This window comes from Budorcas taxicolor, chromosome 10, assembly GCF_023091745.1.
Source record: "Budorcas taxicolor isolate Tak-1 chromosome 10, Takin1.1, whole genome shotgun sequence".
Classification (NCBI taxonomy): Eukaryota; Metazoa; Chordata; class Mammalia; order Artiodactyla; family Bovidae; genus Budorcas; species Budorcas taxicolor.
This window is the reverse complement of record NC_068919.1, coordinates 68,951,069-68,968,156: the sequence shown is the minus strand read 5'-3', so window position 1 is coordinate 68,968,156 and position 17,088 is coordinate 68,951,069. Positions and strand designations below refer to the sequence as shown.

At 39.6% G+C, this 17,088-nt stretch overlaps 1 protein-coding gene across 1 annotated transcript in view; it reads right to left on the bottom strand.

Moving 5' to 3' along the window:
* The window catches only part of KIAA0586 (KIAA0586 ortholog), a 138,522-nt gene that overhangs the window by 61,010 nt on the left and 60,424 nt on the right, over positions 1-17,088 (bottom strand). The window contains exons 22-25 of the mRNA XM_052646477.1: positions 12,460-12,619; positions 11,825-12,044; positions 10,793-11,046; positions 6,188-6,264 (exon numbers count right to left, since the gene is read on the bottom strand). Of these exons, the coding sequence (XP_052502437.1) occupies positions 6,188-6,264; positions 10,793-11,046; positions 11,825-12,044; positions 12,460-12,619 (711 nt within the window). The remainder of the gene's footprint in view (positions 1-6,187; positions 6,265-10,792; positions 11,047-11,824; positions 12,045-12,459; positions 12,620-17,088) is intronic.

Below are 17,088 nucleotides of genomic sequence, written 5' to 3'. Positions count from 1 at the left end.
GGATTCTCTAGGCAAGAACACTGGAGTGGGCTGCCATTTCCTTCTCCAGGGGATCTTCCCAACCCAGGGATCAAACCAGGCTCTCCTACATTGCAGGAGGATTCTTTATCATCTGAGGTATTAGAGAAGCTCAGCAATATAAAACATATTATTCAGTTAATTATGAATGTAAATAAAAAACGTATTACTCAGTTAAATATAAATATAAGCATATTACTCAATATAAAACATAACTCAGTGTATTTTATATTACCCAGTAATATAAAACATATTTCAGTTCAGTTCAGTCATTCAGTCATGTCTGACTCTTTGTGACCCCATGATTGCAGCACGCCAGGCCTTCCTGTCCATCACCAACTCCTGGAGTTCACTCAAACTCATGTCCACCAAGTCGGTGATGCCATCCAGCCATTGCATCCTCTCTCGTCCCCTTCTCCTCCTGCCCCCAATCCCTCCCAGCATCAGAGTCTTTTCCAATGACTCAACTCTTCGCATGAGGTGGCCAAAGTATCAGAGCTTCAGCTTCAGCATCAGTCCTTCCAGAGAACACTCAAGACTGATCTCCTTTAGGATGGACTGGTTGGATCTCCTTGCAGTCCAAGGGACTTCTCCAACACCATAGTTCAAAAGCATCAATTCTTCGGCGCTCAGCTTTCTTCACAGTCCAGCTCTCACATCCATACACGACCACTGGAAAAACCATAGCCTTGACTAGACGGCCTTTGATGGCAAAGTCATGTCTCTGTTTTTTTAATATGGCTATCTAGGTTGGTCATAACCCTCCTTCCAAGGAGCAAGTGTTTTTTAATTTCATGGCTGCAATCACCATTTGCAGTGATTTTGGAGCCCCCCCCAAAAAAGTCTGACACTGTTTCCACTGTTTCCCCATCTTTTTCCCATGAAGTGACGGGTCCAGATGCCATGATCTTTGTTTTCTGAATGTTGAGCTTTAAGCCAACTTTTTCACTCTCCTTTTTCACTTTCATCAAGAGGCTTTTTGGCTCCTCTTCACTTTCTGCCATAAGGGTAGTGTCATCTGCATATCTGAGGTTAGTGATATTTCTCCTGGCAATCTTGATTCCAGCTTGTGCTTCTTCCAGTCCAGCGTTTCTCATGATGTACTCTGCATATAAGTTAAATAAGCAGGGTGACAATATACAGCCTTGACATACTCCTTTTCCTATTTGGAACCAGTCTGTTGTTCCATGTCCAGTTCTAACTGTTGCTTCCTGACCTACATATAGGTTTCTCAAGAGGCAGATCAGGTGTTTTTTAGCAATATAAAACATAGAAGGAAAAGGTCTACACAAGATTTTGGCAGATAACTTTAAAAAAGCTCTTCTTAAAGATTAACACTTCAGTATTCTTGCCTTGAGAACTCCACGAACAGTATGAAAAGGCAAAAAGGTATGACACTGAAAGATGAACTCCTCAGGCTGGTAGGTGCCCAACATGCTACCAGAAAAAAGCGGAGATATAACTCCAGAAAGAATGAAGAGACAGAGACAAAGCAAAAACAACACCCAGTTGTGGATGTGATAGGTGATGGAAATAAAGTCCGATGCTATAAAGAACAATACTGCTTAGGAACCTGGAATGTTAGGTCCCTGAATCTAGGCAAATTGGAAGTGGTCAAACAGGAGATGGCAAGAGTGAACATCGGCATTTTAGGAATTAGTGAACTAAAATGGACTGGAATGGGTGACCTTAGCTCAGATGTCCATTATATCTACTACTGCAGGCAGGAATCCCTTAGAAGAAATGGAGTATCCATCATATTCAACAAGAGTCCAAAATGCAGTACTTGGGTACAATCTCAAAACTGACAGAATGATCTCTGTTCATTTCTAAGGTAAACCATTCAACAGCACAGTAATCCAAGTCTATGCCCTGACCAGTAATGCTGAAAAAGCTGAAACTGAACAGTCTATGAAGACCTATGAGAACTTCCAGAACTAACACCCCAAAAAGATGTCCTCTTCATTATAGGGGACTGGAATGAAAAAGTAGGAAGTCAAGAGCTACCTGGAGTAACAAGCAAATTTGGCCTTGGAGTACAAAACAAAGCAGGTCAAAGGCTAACAGACTTTTGCCAAGAGAACACACTGGTCTTGGCAAACACCCTCTTCCAACAACACAAGAGAAGACTTTACACATCGACATCACCAGATGGTCAATACTGAAATCAGACTGATTATATTCTTTGCAGCCAAAGATGGAGAAGCTCTATACAGTAAGCAAAAAAAGACTGGGAGCTGACTGTGGCTCAGACCATGAACTCCTTATCGCCAAATTCAGACTGAAACTGAAGAAAATAGGGAAAACCACTAGACCATTCATGTATGACCTAAATCAAATCCCTTACAATTATACAGTGGGAGTGACTAATAGGGATTAGATCTGATAGACAGAATGCCTAAAGAACTATGGATGGAAGTTTGTGACATTGTACAGGAGGCAGGGATCAAGACCATCCCCAAGGAAAAGAAACGAAAAAAGGCACAATGGTTGTCTGAGGAGGCCTTACAAATAGCTGTAAAAAGAAAAGAAGCAAAAGGCAAAGGAGAAAAGAAAGATATACCCATTTGAATGCAGAGTTCCAAAATATAGCAAGGAGAGATAAGAAAGCCTTCCTCAGTGATCAATGCAAAGAAATAGAGGGAAAACAATACAATGGGAAAGACTAGAGATCTCTTCAAGAAAATTAGAGATACCAAGGGAATATTTCATGCAAAGATGGGCACAATAAAGGACAGAAATGGTATGGACCTAACAGAAGTAGAAGATATTAAGAAGAGGTGGCAAGACTATATAGAAGAACTATACAAAAAAGATGTTCATGACACAGATAACCACAATGGTGTGATCACTCACCTAGAGCCAGACATCCTGGAATGCAATGTCAAGTGGGCCTTAGGAAGCATCACTACGAACAAAGCTTGGAGGTCATAGAATTCCAGTTACTGCTATGTTGCTGCTGCTAAGTCACCTCAGTCGTGTCCGACTCTGTGTGACCCCATAGACAGCAGCCCACCAGGCTCCCCCATCCCTGGGATTCTCCAGGCAAGAACACTGGAGTGGGTTGCAATTTCCTTCTCCAATGCATGAAAGTGAAAAGTGAAAGGGAAGTCGCTTAGTCGTGTCCGATTCTTCGTGACCCCATGGACTGCAGCCCACCAGGCTCCTCCGCCCATGGGATTCTCCAGGCAAGAGTACTGGAGTGGGGTGCCATTGATACAAATACTAAAAGATGATGCTGTTAAAGTGCTGCGCTCAATATGCCAGCAAATTTGGGAAACTCAGCAGTGGCCATAGAACTGGAAAAGGTCAGTTTTCATTTCAATCCAAAGAAAGGCAATGCCAAAGAATGCTCAAACTACCATACAATTATACTCATCTCACATGCTAGCAGAGTAATGCTCAAAATTTTCCAAGCAAGGCTTTAACAGTACATGAACCATGAACTTCCAGATGTTCAAGCTACATTTAGAAAAAGCAGAGGAACCAGGGATCAAATTACCAACATCTGCTGGATCATCGAAAAAGTGAGAGAGTTCCAGATAAACATCTACTTCTGTTTTATTGACTACACCAAAGCCTTTGACTATATGGATCACAACAAACTGTGGAAAATTCTTCAAGAGATGGGAATAAGAGATCACCTGACTTGCTCTTGAGAAATCTGTATGCAGGTCAAGAAGCAACAGTTAGAACTGGACATGGACCAACAAACTGGTTCAATGTTGGGAAAGAAGTACATCAAGGCTATATATTGTCACCCTGCTTATTTAACTTATATGCAGAGTATATAACTTATATGCAGAGCATATTAACTTATATGCAGAGTATATAAGGTGAAATGCTGGGATGGATAAGACACAAGCTGGAATCAAGACTGCCGGGAGAAATATCAATAGCCTCAGATATGCAGATGATACCACCCTTATTCCAGAAAGTGAAGAAGAACTAAAGAGTCTCATGATGAAAGTGAAAGAGCAGAATGAAAAAGTTGGCTTAAAACTCAACATTCAGAAAACTCAGATCATGGCATTTAGTCCCATCACTTCATGGCTAATAGATGGGGAAACAATGGAAGCAGTGAGAGACTTTATTTTGGGGGGCTCCAAATCACTGCAGATGGTGACTGCAGCCATGAATTAAAAGACGCTTGCTTCTCGGAATAAAAGCTACGACCAACCTAGACAGCATATTAAAAACCAGAGACATTACGTTACCAACAAATGTTCATCTAGTCAAAGCTATGGTTTTTCCAGTGGTCATGTATGGGTGTGAGAGTTGAACTATAAAGAAAACTGAGCACTGAAGAATTGATGCTGTGATGTTGGAGAAGACTCTTTGAGAGTTCCTTGGACTGCAGGGAGATTAAACCAGTCCATCCTAAAGGAAATCAGTCCTGAATATTCATTGAAAGGACTGATGCTGAAGCTGAAGCTCTAATACTTTGGCCACCTGATGCCAAGAACTGACTCATTAGAAAAGACCCTGATGCTGGCAAAGATCAAAGTGGGGAGAAAGGGACGACAAAGGTTGAGATCGTTGGATGGCATCACCGATGCAATGAACATAAGTTTGAGTAGGGAGTTGGTGATGAACAGGGGGTGCAGTCCATGGGGTCGCAAAGAGTCAGACACGACTAAGCGACTAAAGTGAAAGATTAACATATAACTACCACATTATCCATCCATTCCTCCCCTAAATATTTGTCAAAGGGAAATGTAAGCATCTATGTCCATACAAAGACTTGCACACAAGTGTTCACGCAGCTTTATTTGTAATAGTCTCAAACTGGAATAAACCCAAATGTCCATCAACAGGTGAACAGACAAACAGTGGTACATCCGTACAATAGAGCACTACACAGCAATAAAAAGGAATGAACTATGATACAAGCTATAACCCAGATATATCTCAAAATAATTATGCTGAGTTAAAGCAATCACACACACACAAAGAATACATGCCATGTGATTCCTTTTATATCAATCTAGAAAATGCAAACTAATCTATAGTTACAGAAAGTGAATCAGTGGTTGGTGGGAGAGGTATACTGGATGAGAAGAATGATGAAAGATGAGAAGGAGGGATAATGAAAGGGCCTGAGGAAACTTTTGGGAGTGATGGATGATGAGTATGTTTATTTCGTTAACGGTGATAATTGATTACAGACGTATACCTACGTCAAAAATTATCAAGTAAGTTTTAAAAGCAACAATATTAGCAATGCTTAGCAAAGATTATGGATAAATGTGGGCTTCACCAGTGGCTCAGAAAGTAAAGAATCTGCCAGCAATGCAGCAGACCCAGGTTCATTCTCTGGGTCAGCAAAGATCCCGTAGAGAACGGACTGGCTGCCCACTCCAGAATTCTTGCCTGAAGAATGCCATGGACAGAGGAGCCCAGCATGTAGTCCATGGGGCTGAAAAGGGTCAGACACACCAAGTAACTAACAACACACGCACACACACACATGGATAAATGTAGATGAAAGTTGAGCACAACAACCCTTCCTCACTTAGACTGTTTGAAAACATAAAAAGTAAAGATTTCTATTTCTTAATAGTTTTCAAAAGAAAATCCCTATTATAATTTCTGTGAGGTACTTATATAATATATAACTTGATATCTATGTAAAAATACATTTTTAAATGCCTTTTTGTCTATAAAGCTAAACAATAACTAGGAAGAGTTAGTACCCGTGGTTCGTATTTTAGTAATTCTTTTAAAACTAACTAAATCCAGTTATTTTTTTAGCGTAAAGAATTATAATCATGGTTAGGGAAAAATAACAAATATATTATAAGAGACTTGGTTTCAACACTGAAGGTACTGCCTGCAACATTATAAAGGCATTTACAATATCTCCAAGTGACAATGTACACTAAGATTTTCATTATCTAATTACATTAATTGCATGTTTCAACTACTGGAGCCACAAGGATTAACAATAATTTTCTATTCATTACAATTTTCTATTATTATAATTACAATAATGAAATATAGAGATATGATAATAAGATGTATAAGAAACTTTAAATTCCTTCATTGATATTTTATTAAATTTTACGACTATAATTCAAATATTTGAGGGAAAACCCTGATCAGCTGCAGTAAGTTCATCAGGATATCTTTTATGTCAGAATTCAAAGTGATGTGAATCATTTCTTACCATTTCGAGGGCATCTTGCAAAGTACTGGATAAGCTATCATTTAGGTTTGCCAGATACAGTCCTTCATCTCCTAAAACTAGAAATTAAAATGCAAAAATTTAGAAACAGAAGAAACAATTTTAGTAAATAATCTCACCATAAAGTTGTACAACATTACCCTTAAACTCACACAATAAAAATACTGACAAACTTCATAAATCATAATTCACAAGCTAAAACTTGCCTGCCAATGCAAGAGACATAAGAGACATAGGTTTGATCCCTGGGTCGGGAAGATCGCCAGAAGAGGACATGGAAATCCACTCCAGTATTATTGCCTGGAGAATCCCATGGACAGAGGAGCATGGAGGGCTAACAGTCATTAGGGTCACTAAGAGTCGGATGCAACTGAAGAGATTTAGCATGCATGCATGTTCAATCTCACCAGTTCCTTAAAAAGTATATTTTATAACAAAGATGAGTGAGATGTTTGCTTCACTTACCAGCTTGTCAGAAATTAAAAAGAGCTATAAATATCAACTGGAACTATGAAACTGAGAAAGACATAATACCCCTATATACTATTGATACAATTAAAAACTGATTAAAAACTGATTTAAATTTCTGGAGTGCACGTTGGCAATGTATTGTTATTTTAACCATGAAATTAAAAGACGCTTACTCCTTGGAACAAAAGTTAACTGAACTGAAGACCTAACTGATAGCTTCCTTAAAATATGTGCCTACAAGTGAAATTGCTGAGTCAGATTTCAGTTCAGTTCAGTTCAGTCGCTCAGTCGTGTCTGACTCTTTGCGATCCCATGAATCGCAGCACTCCAGGCTTCCCTGTCCATCACCAACTCCCAGAGTTCACTCAGACTCATGTCCATCGAGTCAGTGATGCCATCCAGCCATCTCATACTCGGTCGTCCCCTTCTTCTCCCGCCCCCAATCCCTCCCAGCATCAGAGTCTTTTCCAATGGGTTAACTCTTCACATGAGGTGGCTTAAGTACTGGAGTTTCAGCTTCAGCATCATTCCCTCCAAAGAAATCCCAGGGCTGATCTCCTTCAGACTGGACTGGTTGGATCTCCTTGCAGTCCAAGGGACTCTCAAGAGTCTTCTCCAACACCACAGTTCAAAAGCATCAATTCTTGGGTGCTCAACTTTCTTCACAGGCCAACTCTCACATCCATACATGACTACCGGAAAAACCATAGCCTTGACTAGACAGACTTTTGTTGGCAAAGTAATGTCTCTGCTTTAAAATATGCTATCTAGGTGGGTCATAACTTTTCTTCCAAGGAGTAAGCATCTTTTAATTTCATGGCTGCAGTCACCATCTGCAGTGATATTGTGGCCCCAAAAAATAAAGTCTGACACTGTTTCCATTGTTTCCCATCTATTTCCCATGAAATGATGGGACCAGATGCCATGATCTTAGTTTTCTGAACGTAGAGCTTTATGCCAACTTTTTCACTCCCCACTTTCACTTTCATCAAGAGGCTTTTTAGTTCCTCTTCATTTTCTGCCATAAGAGTCGTGTCATCTGGATATCTGAGGTTAGTGACATTTCTCCCGGCAATCTTGATTCCAGCTTGTGCTTCTTCCAGCCCAGTGTTTCTCATAATGTACTCTGCATATAAGTTAAATAAGCAGGGTGACAGTATACACCCTTGATGTACTCTTTTTCCTATTTGGAACCAGGCTGTTGTTCCATGTCCAGTTCTAACTGTTGCTTCCTGACCTGCATATAGGTTTCTCAAGAGGCAGGTCAGGTGGTCTGGTATTCCCACCTCTTTCAGAATTTTCCACAGTTGATTGTCATCCACACAGCAAAGGCTTTGGCATAGTCAATAAAGCAGAAATGGATGTTTTTCTGGAACTCTCTTGTTTTTTCCATGATCCAGTGGATGTTGGCAATTTGATCTCTGGTTCCTCTGCCTTTTCTAAAACCAGTTTGAACATCTGGAAGTTCACGGTTCACGTATTGCTGAAGCCTGACTTGGAGAATTTTGAGCATTACTTTACTAGCATGTGAGATGAGTGCAATTGTGCGGTAGTTTGAGCATTCTTTGGCATTGCTTTTCTTTGGGATTGGAATGAAAATTGACCTTTTCTAGTCCTGTGGCCACTGCTGAGTTTTCCAAATTTGCTGGCATATTGAGTGCAGCAATTTTCACAGCATCATCTTTCAGGATTTGAAACAGCCCAACTGGAATGCCATCACCTCCACTAGCTTTGTTCATAGTGATGCCTTCTAAGGCCCACCTGACTTCACATTCCAGGATGTCTGGCTCTAGGTGAGTGATTATCTTTGTCTTAAAGATCTTTTTTGTACAGTTCTGTGTATTCTTGCCGCCTCTTCTTAATATCTTCTACTTCTGTTAGATCCATACCATTTCTGTCCTTTATCGAGCCCATCTTTGCATGAAATGTTCCCTTCGTATCTCTAATTTTCTTGAAGAGATCTCTAGTCTTTCCCATTCTGTTGTTTTCCTCTATTTCTTTGCATTGATCACTGAGGAAGACTTTCTTATCTTTTCTTGCTATTCTTTGGAACTCTGCATTCAGATGCTTATATCTTTCCTTTTCTCCTTTGCCTTTCACTTCTCTTGTTTTCACAGCTATTAGTAAGGCCTCCTCAGACAGCCATTTTGTTTTATTGCATTTCTTTTCCATGGGGATGGTATTGATCCCTGTCTCCTATACAATGTCATGAACCTCAGTCCATGAACAGTATGAAAAGCCAAACTGACAGGATACTGAAAGAGGAACTCCCCAGGTCATAGGTGCCCAATATGCTACTGGAGATCAGTGGAGAAATAACTCCAGAAAGAATAAAGGGATGGAGCCAAAGAAAAACAATACCCAGCTGTAGATGTGACTGGTGATAGAAGCAAGGTCTGATGCTGTAAAGAGCAATATTGCATAGGAACCTGGAATGTCAGGTCCATGAATCAAGGCAAATTGGAAGTGGTCAAACAAGAGATGGCAAGAGTGAACGTCGACATTCTAGGAATCAGCGAACTAAAATGGACTGGAACGGGTGAATTTAACTCACATGACCATTCTATCTACTACTGTGGGCAGGAATCCTTTAGAAGAAATGGAGTAGCCATCATGGTCAACAAAAGAGTCCGAAATGCAGTACTTGGATGCAATCTCAAAAACGACAGAATGATCTCTGTTCGTTTCCAAGGCAAACCATTCAATATCACAGTAATCCAAGCCTATGCCCCGACCAGTAATGTTGAAGAAGCTGAAGTTGAACGGTTCTATGAAGACTTACAAGACCTTTTAGAGCTAACACCCAAAAAAGATGTCCTTTTCATTATAGGGGACTGGAATGCAAAAGTAGGAAGTCAAGAAACACCTGGAGTAACAGGCAAATTTGGCCTTGGAATACGGAATGAAGCAGGGCAAAGACTAATAGAGTTTTGCCAAGAAAATGCACTCGTCATTGCAAACACCCTTTTCCAACAACACAAGAGAAGACTCTACACATGGACATCACCAGATGGTCAATACCAAAATCAGATTGATTATATTCTTTGCAGCCAAAGATGGAGAAGCTCTATACAGTCAACAAAAACAAGACCAGGAGCTGACTATGGCTCAGATCATGGACTCTTTATTGCCAAATTCAGACTTAATTGAAGAAAGTAGGGAAAACCACTAGACCATTCAGGTATGACCTAAATCAAATCCCTTATGATTATACAGTGGAAGAGAGAAATAGATTTAAGGGACTAGATCTGATAGATAGAGTGCCTGATGAACTATGGACTGAGGTTCGTGACACTGTATGGTTATATATTAGATATATGATATATGTTCAAGGATAGTCAGCAGAGAGCTATGTATGGTATGAAAACACTGAAAACAATCTCAATGCCCATTAGGGCACCACTAGATCAATTTAACGGAGAAGGCAATGGTACCCCACTCCAGTACTCTTGCCTGGCAAATCCCATGGACAGAGGAGCCTGGTAGGCTGCAGTCCATCGGGTCGCTAAGAGTTGGCACGACTGAGCGACTTCACTTTCACTTTTCACTTTCATGCACTGGAGAAGGAAATGGCAACCCACTCCAGTATTCTTGCCTAGGGACAGAGGAGCCTAGTGGGCTGCCGTCTATGCGGTCACACAGGGTCGGGGCACGACTGAAGCAACTAAGCATCAGCAGCAGCAGCAGATCAATCTAAACAATCTAAATGGCCAATCACTGAGAAAAAGAGGTAGGACTACACGTATTAATACATGAACATGTCCACAACGTATTTAAGCTTAAAAAAAATTCAGGTTTCATAACAGTATGTATAATATCACCCTATTTTTAAAGGTAACATATAGATGCATTTAGGTACCTATACATGCATATTTAAAAAAAGACTGGAAAGTATACCCAAAACTTTTAAGAGTGATACTTCTGGAAGGTGGGATTTATGAGGGAGATTTTAGAGTCTGAGGTTAAGGTTTAGAAAATTAACTTGCAGAGTCCACATTCTTTCTACTATACTATGTTAAATATTACAAACTAAGTAAAAACATTTCACACAGAAAAGTATTACTTAGGAAGGATCATAATTTAACCAGTGAAATCAATTGATACAAGTTAACTTACTCTTAGGAGCCACTTTGAGACCACAGTTAAATAAGATCTCTCCTTCAGAGATGGGTCTATCTAAGGTTTCTGTTTCAGTGGCAGTAACACTCAAGGTACTCTCAACAGTGGAGGAATCTGAACTTGGCATCTGTATGGGGGAAGGAGCCTTGATGCCAGCAGGAAGTGACATAAGGGCAACTGGCTTTGGAGGAGCAAGCTGAGCAGGGAAGTCCTCGCTCTCAGGTTCTTCATCCTTGGCCACAGACATTACGCTAAGAAGAAAGAGACATGGTTTGAATTTAGGTCAGTGAAGGCCTATATTCATTTTTATATAAGAAAATAGATATAGGGATTTCCTGGGCAATCTAGTAGTTAAGACACCATGCTTCCACTGCAAGGGGAAAGGGTTTGATCCCTGGTCAGAGAACTAAGATCCCTCAGGCCACACAGTATAACCAAATAATATGAAAAAAAAAAAAAGATTAAAAAATACTGTCTCCTTTAAACATATGTCTATATTAACATAATCTGTACTACTATAATTAACCAAAAAGATCTATTTTTCCAAAATCACCTTCATGTTTTAATCTCTTGATTAGAACTTTCAAGACCATCTTGAAAGTTCTACCATCCCTAAAATAAAGCTTACATGGGGCTACATGGTAATATAAAACATCATAGTATACACCATCCAGTCTCAGGGTTAGGGTTAGGGTTAGGGGTTAGGTGTTAGGGTTAGGGTTAGGAGATTCACACTGGGGAAAAGTCATATTCTATTTTATTAACAATATTACAGATATCTTTATTTTAATCTATTTCCCCCCAAAATTAATCTGATTCTCCCTCTCCCAAAAAATTTTGTTTTAAAAAAGAGAACTGAAGGAATAAATAAATTTGGTAAAAACTTAAAATTTATGAAACTTCTTCTTACTATAGATTAGCTCATGAATTATAAACTTTTATTTATCATTTCTGATGTTTTCAATAGGTCATCTAAGTCAACTTAAGGTAAAATGTATAGTTGCTAAAGGTGAATATATTATCATTTACATAGCTCTTGGGTGAAGCTCTTCTTGAAAAGAGTTGGGATTCTCTTCTTCCAGTGGCAGGTCTCTATCACTCCATGGCTTGGGAAGCTCTGGGCTTGACATCTTCAACTTATCAATTGAAGTCTCTGACAAAGTTGGGGTAAGAGCAGCTGTGGGGGGAGGTGTAGTCACTGGGGTGACTGCTGGGGTATTAACAAGTGTGATGGCAGGCATATCATTTCCTAAAGGTTGTTTTAAAAAGAAAGAAAGAGTCAATATGAAGTCTACAGGAAGGCAAGATATGTTGTTTCAGATAGCCTTTAACATTTTGGCATACAAATAATGGCAACAATGATTAATAATAATAATTAAGGCCCTTAATGGGAAAATTTCCAAATTAGTTTAGTAAAATACAAAAAAATAACCTTGAAAAGACTTCAGTTTCAACATTACCATGAACTTAAAACAATCTAAATGTTTACCAGATCATCTACTTTAAAAAGTGGCAACCAAATCCTTAGTTTCCCTTCCAGCAAAAGGGATTTCCTAAAACTTAATCAGCAACAGCTATGTGTATACTAATCTACAAAGACTCTAATACAACAAACCATAATAGTTGCAAAAATTAAAACTGATTTATAGAAATAAAGTTTCTACCTTCTTCAGCCAATATTTCTTTCATGGGAAAAGCTACATCGTGATCTGAAACACTGGGAGAAGAATCTGGAGTTTTTACCAACACGTGCTCCTTAGGAGGTGATGAAGGCGAACGAGGAGGAGTTGGCTGTGGGGTAGCCAAAGGGGTACACACTCTTGCCTAAAATAAAACAAGATAAGTAGTGCTTATAATTCCCAAATAAGGGCAATTTGAAAAATAAAATGATCTCATTCAGAGTTACATAGAATTTAAATGGATAGGGGGTGAAAAATGGAGTCCTCTATATTCTAGCTATTTGTTTCAGGACTAGCCTGAGGAAGCCTCAGACAACTGAAACAGCTCTACCTCAGAATTTGGCTCCCAAGAAATCTAAGGCTCCCTTATCTAATACAGAGAGGAAAACAGCTGAAGATCAACCCACATACAAGCTAGGTAAACCAAATAACAGAAAGAAAGCATTTTAACTAATTAATACAATATCAAAAATCAACCTTTTAGTAGAAAAGAACAGAGCTTACAAAAAGCAATGGAAGGATAAGAAGAAATAGGGGGAAATGAAATGAAGACAATGTAGAGATGAAAAGTATTAGAGAAGGAAAAAGCAAAAACTTTAAAATCAATTTGTTAAATAGGTAATTCAAATAATTCAAAATCCAAAAAGATAGTGAAAATTAAGTCTCCTTTCTTATTGATGTCCTATCTAACTAGTTCCCATCCACAGAATTACCAGATACAACCTTGTCATTTTTTTATATCTAGAATTTTTAAAATTTTTATACAATTCTTATATGTCACACTAAATTTACAGTTATTACAAAATATTAGCTATAGTCCCACTTTAAAAAATTTAATTAAAATGTAGGTGATTTACAAGTTGTGTTAGTTTCAGGTATACAGAAAAGTGTTTCAGATTTTTTTGCATTATAAAAAACCTTTTTCAGATTCTTTTCCATTATAGGTTATTGCAAGATACTGAATATAGCTCTTCATGCTATACAATAGGTCCTTGTTTATCTATTTTATATATACTAGCTTATATCTGCTAATCTGAAACTCCTAATTTGCCCTTCTCTACCTTTCCTCTTTGGTAACCATAAGTTTGTTTTCTATATTTGCAACTCCTCTGTTTATAAGTTCATTTGCAACTTTTTAGATTCCACATATAAATGACATCACAGGATATTTGTCTTTCTCTTTCTGACTTCACTCAGTATGATAATCTCTAGGTCCATCCGTGTTGCTGGAAATGGCAACTTTGTTCTTTTTCATGCCTGAATGCCTAAATAGTATTCCATTCTACCTATAAATCACATGTTTATCCATTCATCTGTTGACAGACACTTAGGTTATTCCCATAGCTTGGCAAGTATAAATAATACTGCTGTGAATACTGGGGTGCATGTATCTTTTCAAATTAGTGTTTTTGGTTTTTCTGAATATATACCCAAAAGTGAAGCTGCTGGGTCATATGGTAGTTCTATTTTTAGCTTTTTGAGACTTGAGTCATTCATGTTCTTGTTGTTTAGTCGCTCACTCATATCCGACTCTGACCCCATGAACTGGGCTCCTCCAGGCTCCTCTGTCCATGGTATTTTCTGGGCAAAATTATTGGAGTGGCTTGCCATTTTCCTCTCCAGGGGATCTTTCCAACCCAGGGATCGAACCTGTGTCTCCACGTCTCCTCTACAGCAGGCAGATGTTTTACCGTTGAGCCACCAAGGAAGCCCAAGTCATTTCATATATATACCTATGGAATATCTTTCCTTTTCTCCTTTGCTTTTTGCTTATTTCACAGTTATTTGTAAGGCCTCCCCAGACAGCCATTTTGCTTTTTTGCATTTCTCTTCCGTGGGGATGGACTTGATCCCTGTCTCCTGTACAACGTCACAAACCTCAGTCCATAGTTCATCAGGACTCTGTCTATCAGATCTAGGCCCTTAAATCTATTTCTCACTTCCACTGTATAATCATAAGGGATTTGATTTAGGTCATACCTGAATGGTCTAGCGGTTTTCCCTACTTTCTTCAATTTAAGTCTGAATTTGGCAATAAGGTCATGATCTGAGCCACAGTCAGCTCCCAGTCTTGTTTTTGCTGACTGTATAGAGCTTCTCCATCTTTGGCTGCAAAGAATATAATCAGTCTGATTTCGGTGTTGACCATCTGGTGACGTCCATGTGCAGAGTCTTCTCTTGTGTTGTTGGAAAAGGGTGTTTGCTATGACCAGTGCGGTCTCATGGCAAAACACTATTAGCCTTTGCTCTGCTTCATTCCGTATTCCAAGGCCAAATTTGCCTGTTACTCCAGGTGTTTCTTGACCTCCTAATTTTGCATTCCAGTCCCCTATAATGAAAAGGACATCTTTTTTGGGTGTTAGCGCTAAAAGGTCTTGTAAGTCTTCATAGAACCGTTCAACTTCAGCTTCTTCAACATTACTGGTCGGGGCATAGGCTTGGATTACTGTGATATTGAATGGTTTGCCTTGGAAACGAACAGAGATCATTCTGTCGTTTTTGAGATTGCATCCAAGTACTGCATTTCGGACTCTTTTGTTGACCATGATGGCTACTCCATTTCTTCTAAAGGATTCCTGCCCACAGTAGTAGATAGAATGGTCATGCGAGTTAAATTCACCCGTTCCAGTCCATTTTAGTTCGCTGATTCCTAGAATGTCGACGTTCACTCTTGCCATCTCTTGTTTGACCACTTCCAATTTGCCTTGATTCATGGACCTGACATTCCAGGTTCCTATGCAATATTGCTCTTTACAGCATCGGACCTTGATTCTATCGTCAGTCACATCCACAACTGGGTATTATTTTTAGGATAGCAAGGAGAGATAAGAAAGCCTTCCTCAGAGATAAATGTAAAGAAATAAAGGAAAACAACAGAATGGGAAAGTCTAGAAATTTCTTCAAGAAAATTAGAGATACCAAGGGAACATTTCATGCAAACATGGGCTCAATAAAGGACAGAAATGGTATGGACCTAACAGAAGTAGAAGATATTAAGAAGAGGTGGCAAGAATACACAGAAGAACTGTACAAAAAAGATCTTTAAGACAAAGATAATCACTCACCTAGAGCCAGACATCCTGGTATGTGAAGTCAGGTGGGCCTTAGAAGGCATCACTATGAACAAAGCTAGTGGAGGGGATGGAATTCCAGTTGAGCTATTTCACGTCCTGAAAGATGATGCTGTGAAAGTGCTGCACTCAATATGCCAGCAAATTTGGAAAACTCAGCAGTGGCCACAGGACTGGGAAAGGTCAGTTTTCATTCCAATCACAAAGAAAGGCAATGCCAAAGAATGCTCAAACTACCACACAATTGCACTCATCTCACATGCTAGTAAAGTAATGCTCAAAATTCTCCAAGTCAGGCTTCAGCAATACGTGAACCATGAACTTCCAGATGTTCAAGCTGGTTTTAGAAAAGGTACAGGAACCAAAGATCAAATTGCCAACATCTGATGGATCATTGAAAAAGCAAGAGAGTTCCAGAGAAACATCTACTTATGTTTTATTGACTATACCAAAGCCTTTGACTGTGTGGATCACAATCAACTGTGGAAAATTCTGAAAGAGGTGGGAATACCAGACCACCTGGTCTGCCTCTTGAGAAAGCTATATGCAGGTCAGGAAGCAACAGTTAGAACTGGACATGGAACAACAGACTGGTTCCAAATAGGAAAAGGAGTGTGTCGAAGCTGTATATTGTCACCCTGCTTATTTAACTTATATGCAGAGTACATTATGAGAAACGCTGGGCTGGAAGAAGCACTAGCTGGAATCAAGATTGCCAGGAGAAATATCACTAACCTCAGACATGCAGATGACACCACCGTTATGGCAGAAAGTGAAGAGGAACTAAAAAGCCTCTCGATGAAAGTGAAAGAGGAGAGTGAAAAAGTTGGCTTAAAGCTCAACATTCAGAAAACGAAGATCATGGCATCTGGTCCCATCATTTCATGGGAAATAGATGGGGAAAGACTGGAAACAGTTTCAGACTTTATTTTGGGCGGCCACAAAATCACCGCAGATGGTGATTGCAGCCATGGAATTTAAAAAAGCTTACTCCTTGGAAGGAAAGTTATGACCAACCTAGATAGCATATTGAAAAGCAGAGACATTACTTTGCCAACAAAAGTCTGTCTACTCAAGGCTATGGTTTTTCCAGTGGTCATGTATGGATATGAGAGTTGGACTGTGAAGAAAGTTGAGCGCCCAAGAATTGATGCTTTTGAACTGTGGTGTTGGAGAAGACTCTTGAGAGTCCTTGGACTTCAAGTAGATCCAACCAGTACATCCTAAAGGAGATCAGTCCTGGGTGTTCATTGGAAGGGCTGATGCTGAGGCTGAAACTCCAATCTTTGGCCACTTCATGTGAAGAGTTGACTCATTGGAAAAGACCCTGATGGTGGGAGGGATTAGGGGCAGGAGGAGAAGGGGATGACAGAGGATGAGATGGCTGGATGGCATCACAGACTCAATGCACAAGAGTTTGGGTGAACTCTGGGAGTTGGTGATGGGGACAGGGAGGCCTGGCGTGCTGTGATTCATGGGGTCGCAAAGAGTTGGACACAACTGAGCTACTGAACTGAACTGAACTATATCATGAGATTAAAAA